Raw genomic sequence first — 6,941 nt, forward strand, 5'->3', positions numbered from 1 at the left:
AGTGTATGGGATGGAGAAGCCGAAGAACTTACATGTACAACCGCTGTGGCATGATCTACGGGGGGGACTGCTGGGGAGGGGGGTACCAGGCGGATAGAGAGCAAAAAGGAAAAATTAGGACAGTTGTAATAGCATAGTCAATGAAATATATATTTATATTTAAGTATTTTATTTATTTATTTTTAGAAAGAGGGGAGGGGAAGGACAAAGCGTGGGAGAGAAACATCAGTGTGTGGTTGCCTCTCATGTGTCCCCTACTGGGGACCTGGCCCACAACCCAGGCACGTGCCCTAACTGGGAATTGAACCAGCGACCCTTTGCTTCACAGGCTCGTACTCAATCCACTGAGTTACACCAGCCAGGGCTGAAATATATATGTATTTTTAAAAGCAGCAGCAAGAAGATAGGAACGGGGAGGGGGCCACATCAGAGAGGCTGTCAGGAGCCTAAAAAAGGGGGTACCTGACGTAAGGCCTCGTCCACCAGCCTCACATTGTATCCTGGGTACACGGAAGTGACTGGTCAGAGAAATAGCACCAGATGCGCATGGAAGATCAACCACCCTGACTGCAGACAGGATGTGAGAGTGGGCATCAGGGTCGGACCCTGGGGGCTCACACATCAGTCAGAGTACGAGAGGGCCAGGGTAAGAAGGTCAAGCAGAGAAGTTAGAGAAAGCACAGAAGATCCGAACTTTATTTTTTTATTTATTTTTTTAAATTTTATTTATTTTTATAAGGGAAGGGAGAGAAACATCAGTGCATGGTTGCCTCTCGTGAGTCCCCTGCTGGGAACTGGCCTGCAACCAAGGCATGTGCCCTGACTGGGAATCGAACCGCGATCAATCCACTGAGCTACGCCAGTCAGGGTCTGAACTTTATTTTGAAGACAGAGCTCACGTGCCAGTGAGGTACTGAGCACATGCATCAAAGAGCAGTCAAGGGCAGCCCAGGTTCCACCCTAATCAACTGGGCGTGTGGTACTGCCAAACCCAAAAAAGCAGAAAATAAAGGCTCTGGGGCTAACAGAATGCTCTGGATTAGTCTGAAATGTCTATGACAGTCAAGATAGAGATGCTGACTAGGTGGGTGAGCTCTAGATACCTGTCTAGTCTGGGATGCAAATCTGGGAGACACCAGCAAAGCCCCTGGGGTGGGCTGAGAACCCTACAAAACCCGATTCTGCAGCACAAGACCTGGGAACTCCCGCCTGCAGCAGGCAATACACCAAGAGGTCATCTCAGAACAAAGGCTGGCCTGCTGGGGGCCACACTGGTCCCTGAAGATGACACTTGCTCAGGATGAAGGCAACACAAAGGACCGTGCACTGGAAGAAAGCCTGAAACCACAGTGCCAGCCACCTCCATCATCTGTACCTTGTCTAACACAGGCAATTAGCACACACTCTCACTCATCCGTTTTTATGAGAGTTTTATTACGCCACCGTGACAAAGTGGTATAAAGCACCACAGTGAGGGACAGCACGCCCTTTTCACACTGAGTGCCAATGTGCAATCATGCTGCTTCTGCACGCACCCTCAGCCACTTGGTCTCACCCTGAACACTGGGCAAGATATTGCTCCTGCCACGTGCTCACACTTCCCTGTACTGCAGAAGCCTTTCTGAAAGGACCCCCTTTTCCAGCAATAGGAACCGTTCATCTGAAGACCCACAAATGGGGTCTTCTGCTTATCGCACAGAACTTGATATGCTGGTCTCACATACACCTGACAACCATGGCACCAAATAAACTGGCCAAGCAGGGATGGACCGACCCCACATCCGTGGGACACAGTATTTGTGGTAGGGTTCTGCACTCAAGACAGAACCCCACACCTCTGGGGAGGGGCACAGTTCCAGGGGAGGGGGAGAGGCTAAAAGAAATTGAACCTAAACTCTTTGTCAGGAGTGTCCAAGGTGGCCTTGGTTGTCCTTGCCAGGCGAGGCCTGCAGACCCTCCCGCTCTTCTTTCTGGTGGCCTCTCCTACGGGCTGCACCTGGGCTGAGCGGGCTGCTGTGGAAGAGAAGACAGTGTGTCAGAACTGAGTAATGAGAGCTAACGCCAGCTCTGCCCATACGACTGTAACTACTTTGTATAAATTAACTGATTTGCTTCCTTTCCTGACTGGTGTGGCTCAGTGGGTTGGGTGTCATGTTGCAAACAGAAAATTTGCTATTTCCTTTCCCTGCGAGGGCACGTGCCTGGGTTGTAAGCCAGGCCCCTGTGTGGGGGTGTGCGAGAGGCAACTGATTAATGTTTCTCTCACACGTACATATTTCTCTGTCTTCCTCCCTTCCCCTCTCTCTAAAAATAAATTAAAAATTTAAAGATATATGTTAATCAACTAATTTGCTTCTATAAGGTAGGTATTATCATCGCATCCTATTTAGGCCACAGGGAATTCAGACTCCCCCACCCCTGCCTCCTCAAGTAGGCCTGCGTTCTGTGCACCCGAGGTCCAGGCTTTCCCTCACTTCACTAGGCCTGTTGCACTGGGATTCTTCCTCTCACTCCTTATGCTCTTCCTCCCTACCCTTGGAGGACTGTGAACTAGGCAGTCCTCCAAGTTCTCAGCTCCTCACCAGTCTTGAGATCTCGCAGGACTTCGCGCCATTCGGCTCCCATCTGAGCCCTGTAGTCCCCGAACAAGGAGCGCATGAGCTGCCTCTTCCGGGGCAGAGGGGTTCTTTCACTGCGCAGGGTTCGAATGGCCGCAATAGCCTGCTCTTCTGCAGACAAAAATGAAGGGCTAGAGACCCCCTCGAACCTCACCTCCTACGCCAAAGCAACAAGTCTACCCCCCAGGCAGCATCTGCAGGCCAAAGTGCTGCCACGGTTCGCCTCCACCCAACTGTATGAAAGGGCCCCTCACTCTGTTTTGGGTTGGGTCTCTGCATCTTGAGGCCCAGCTCCAGCTGCTCCACGCACCAGGCCAGTTCCCGAGCCAGCTGCTCCGCCTGCGTTGGATTGGAGACAATGGCTGTAAAAGGCTACGAGGACCCTGTGGCCTCCGCCCCCATCCCATCGCCCTCCCTGCCTTAACACCGCAAATTCGACTCCACAATCGCTGGCGGACCCTCACCCGGAATGCACCAGGGGACTCTACCCTCCCCGACTGAGGACCGTCCTTGCCTGGGACTCCTGGCTTAAAGGGGCTTCCTCGGGGGCCGGCTTTTCCAAGGCCTTCCCGCCTCCATTAGACACAGAGGCCCTATTCCGGCTTTTCTTCTTCTTTTGCTTCCTAGAGGCTGCGTCACCTTCGCCGCCTATGGGATGCGCCCTGGAAGCTGCGTCACTGCACGTGGAATGCACTGAACACAGATGGATGGGAGACGGGGCAGTAAAAGGACTCGGGGCGCTGGGAAGCGGCGCGGGGCGCCAGGGGCTGCCAGGCGCGCGGGCTGTACGTGGGCCCGGGGTCGCCGGTGTCTCCCGGGCAGGATGTTCTAGGGCCTGGGGAAAGGGAGTCAGCAAGAGAGTCACGAGGGGCAGCCTACGGCCCGAGGACCCGCCAACCGCGCACCCTCTAGGGACCGCTCACCGCCATCCGCCGCCGCCACCACCGGAAGCTACGCAGCGTCCGGAGTCCCCGGCGTATTCGCTCCGCCTGCAACTCGTCCCGTGCGCAGCGGCAGGGCGGGCGGGGCCTCGCTGTGGGCGGGGCGTCCGCGTGGGCGTGGCCGGCGGCTGCGGGGGCGGGGCGGGGGAGACCTCAGGAACAGGTGGTCCGTTACCCACTGCGATATAGACACCGCTCTGAGCGAAGGGACAACCCAGGAGAGAGCGTTCCGAGCTCACCCTCCAGGGGCGCGAGAGCAGCAGGCGCACGAACGTGAAGAGCAGACCCATAAGGAAGCGCCGAGAATAGCGGCCGCGACTCAGCAGTGCCCCCGCCCGGGGGCAAGACCTGGTGATAAACTGCATGACAGATGCCAGGGACTGGAAAGGCGATTCGAATAAAAGGAAATATAGTGTATTTTGCTGTATTGGAAGGTTTAGTGTGCTAAGGGAGTTAATTTTTCTCCCGCTAAGCCTATAAACTTAACAAAATCACAGTAAAAATACCTGTAACTTTAAGAAGGAAGGATCTCCAGAGCCAGGTGGGCAGCAGATGAAATCCTCAGCCCAGCAGGGCAGAGCCTCCGGCAACCAGTGCCAAGGGAGGTCAGCATGGCGTGGAGCAGCACTCTGCTGTGCGGAGCTCGGCTCTCTTCGCAGTGCTCTGGAGCCTGCCTCAGTTATACCTTGAAAGCGGTGAACTCCACCCTTCTGGGTCTTTTCAATAAATATCTTGACACCCCAGCTGGTCAGTGGGGAATTTCCCCAGGAGTCTATCATCTGTGGGTGGTACCGCTCTGCAGAGAGGCTGCTCTGATCACTTGCGCAGCTATCTTGGCCTTTGTCTCCTTGCCAGATGTGTCTGCTCTTACTTAACTGGTTTCCGTCTGAAACCAAACTGTCATGGTTGACTCACAGCCATTTTGATTGACAAGAGTGACTCCGTTTTGTTTTGCATATTTTATTCTATCTTAATCAGACCACTGCCATCTTATTGGCCCTGCTGTCCACACAGCCCTGGCTCTTGCGCAGGAGGGGGTGTGTGTCAGCCACCAGACCCCTCGATGGCAGTGCTGGGTGAGTCCAGGAGGCAAGGGGCAGCGGGCACAGAGGGGCTGAGGCCTGGGAACCGGGCAAAGGGGGCAGGTGCGTCCTGGCAGGAGCAGATTCAGCAGCGGAAAGTGGAGGCTGTGCAGGGTGGGCCCAGGTGAGCCATTCATTCCGTGCATGCGCTGTGACACCCGCTGGATGGTGTCTTTAGATTTTGTGAGGATCCCACTGTGTGTGATTGGTGGACAATGTGTGAAGCACTTTATACTTTTTTCTTCCTGAACTCTCAAAATAGTCACTACAGAGATGTGTGTGGATAAAGTCAAGGTGCTTACCTGAGACCTTTGTGTTCATAGGTAGATGTCCCTCATGGGAACTTAGTCCTGTTGGAGTCCGGAGCCCATGCTTCCGTGGATGACTCTGGAGCTGAAGGCCAACCACATGAGCAGGACCACGAGAGATACGCAGAGGGCATGAGTATCAGAGGCTGCAGCCCAAAGGCCCACTGGGCTCAGGTGGAGACTGGGAAAGTCCCCGCCCTGAGGAATGACTTGGGCATCCACATGCCTGGGGTCACCTGCCTTTCGGGAAAACCTGTGCAACACAGGCTTCAGTGATGAAGATGGGCCCAGGGTTTCTCCTGGAATGTGTCTTCGAGGTTCTCCTGGTTTTCCCTTGTGGTCACTCCAAACAGAGGTGTTTCTCATTGTTTCCTTGTGACAGGGGAAGGAAAGCTCTTCCTGGAAGCCTCTTGGCAATCTGCCCCTTGTGTTTTGTTGACCAGGGCTGGGCCTTGTGGTCACCTAGGGCCACAGTGGCTGGGCCAGGGGAAAGAGGCTTGCTTCTACCTGAAGAGGGTTTCTTTGCACGGAGGTGCTGTGGGGTTGGGGGTGGGCTGTGTATTAGAGGCTGGCTGGGAAGGCTTTCCTGAGAGTGAAACTTCGGGCTACCTTTTAGCCTAAAGTAAAACCGGATCTGCGGTTCCGAAAGTCACACATACTGACAGTTCCCAGCGTGCACCCACCCAGCTCCAGTCTGTCTCTTGGAGTTTGGAAGTAAGGGGGATCCTTGCAGTTTCAAGTCTGAGGGAACCACACACCACTGGAGTTTTCTTGTTTCATTGTTTCTTTGCTTGTTTGTTTGGGTTTCTTCAAAATGTTTCTGTTCTATTGAGACAGGTATGGTAACTTTAACTTCAAAAATCTGGTGACCCACACAGGAGAGTCACCTCATGAGTATAAGCAAGTTTGTTTTTTTTTTTAATTTTTTTATTGATTATGCTGTTACAGTTGTTCTATTCCCCCCTTCATTCCCCTCCACCCTACCCCCCTTCCCCACCATTACCCCCCCTTTAGTTTATGACCATGTGTCTCAAGTCCTTTAGATTCTATATTTCCCATGCTATTCTTGCCCCCCCTTCTATTTTCTATCTACTGTCTATGCTACTTATTTTCTGTACCTTCTCCCCCCATCTCCTCCTCCCACTCTGCTGTTGCTAACCCTCCTTGAGATCTTCATTTCTATGTTTCCACTCCTGATCTAGCTGTCCTTTTAGTTTGCTTTCGTTTTAGGTGTGGTTGTTCATAACTGTGAGTTTGCTGTCCTTTCACTGTTCATGTTTCTTTAACTTCTTTTTCTTAGATAAGTCCCTTTAACATTTCATATAATAAGAGCTTGGTGATGATGAACTCCTTGAATTTGATCTTACCTGAGAAGCACCTTATCTGTCCTTCCATTTTAAATAAAAGTTTTGCTGGGTAGAGCAATCTTGGTTGTAGGTCCTTAGATTTCATGACTTGGAATACCTCTTTCCAGACCCTTCTTGCCTGTAAGGTCTCTTTTGAGAAATCTGCTGACAGTCTGATGGGGACTCCTTTGTAGGTGACTGTCCCCTTAGCTCTTGCTGCTTCTAGGATTCTCTCCTTCATTTTAATTTTGGCTAATGTAATGATGATGTGCCTTGGTGTGTTCCTTCTTGGGTCCAACTTCTTTGGGACTCTCTGAGCTTCCTGGATTTCCTGGAAGTCTATTTCCTTTGCCAGATTGGGGAAATTCTCCTTTATTATTTGTTCAAATAAGTTTTCCACTGGTGGCTGTGCCTTTCCCCCCTTCTGGTACCCCTATAATTCGGATGTTGGAGCCTTTAAAGATGTCCTGGAGGTTCCTAAGACTCTCCTCATTTCTTTGAATTCTTGCTTCTTCACTCTTTTCTGTTTGGCCATTATTTGCTTTCTTCTGGTCCACTCCATTGATTTGAGTCCCAGTTTCCTTTTCATTGCTGTTGGTGTCCTGTGCAATTCCATTCATTTCAATTAGTTTCGCCTTCATATATT

General features: G+C 51.9%; 1 protein-coding gene across 1 annotated transcript; it reads right to left on the reverse strand.

Moving 5' to 3' along the window:
• Window positions 1–863: 863 nt before the first annotated feature.
• On the reverse strand, window positions 864–3,924 carry LOC119064834 (UPF0488 protein C8orf33). The gene is made up of 6 exons (XM_053660928.1): window positions 3,735–3,924; window positions 3,542–3,687; window positions 3,133–3,453; window positions 2,873–2,957; window positions 2,583–2,729; window positions 864–2,013 (listed from the first exon to the last, which is right to left on the reverse strand). Exons 1-6 carry the CDS (start codon window positions 3,922–3,924, stop codon window positions 1,874–1,876), a joined length of 1,029 nt encoding a protein of 342 aa, XP_053516903.1. The 3' UTR covers window positions 864–1,873.
• Window positions 3,925–6,941: the final 3,017 nt, after the last annotated feature.

Source organism: Artibeus jamaicensis, unplaced genomic scaffold (assembly GCF_021234435.1).
Source record: "Artibeus jamaicensis isolate MK-2021 breed Jamaican fruit bat unplaced genomic scaffold, CSHL_Jam_final scaffold_916, whole genome shotgun sequence".
Classification (NCBI taxonomy): Eukaryota; Metazoa; Chordata; class Mammalia; order Chiroptera; family Phyllostomidae; genus Artibeus; species Artibeus jamaicensis.

What these genes read in the sequence shown, in the direction of transcription:
- LOC119064834 (XM_053660928.1), bottom strand. Translation starts at nt 3,924, where the DNA reads ATGCAGTTTATCACCAGGTCTTGCCCCCGGGCGGGGGCACTGCTGAGT. An exon ending in GAGACCCAACCCAAAACAGA is followed by an intron (nt 2,730 to 2,872) that starts GTGAGGGGCCCT and finishes TTTTGTCTGCAG; the next exon opens with AAGAGCAGGCTATTGCGGCC. An exon ending in CCTGCGAGATCTCAAGACTG is followed by an intron (nt 2,014 to 2,582) that starts GTGAGGAGCTGA and finishes TCTCTTCCACAG; the next exon opens with CAGCCCGCTCAGCCCAGGTG.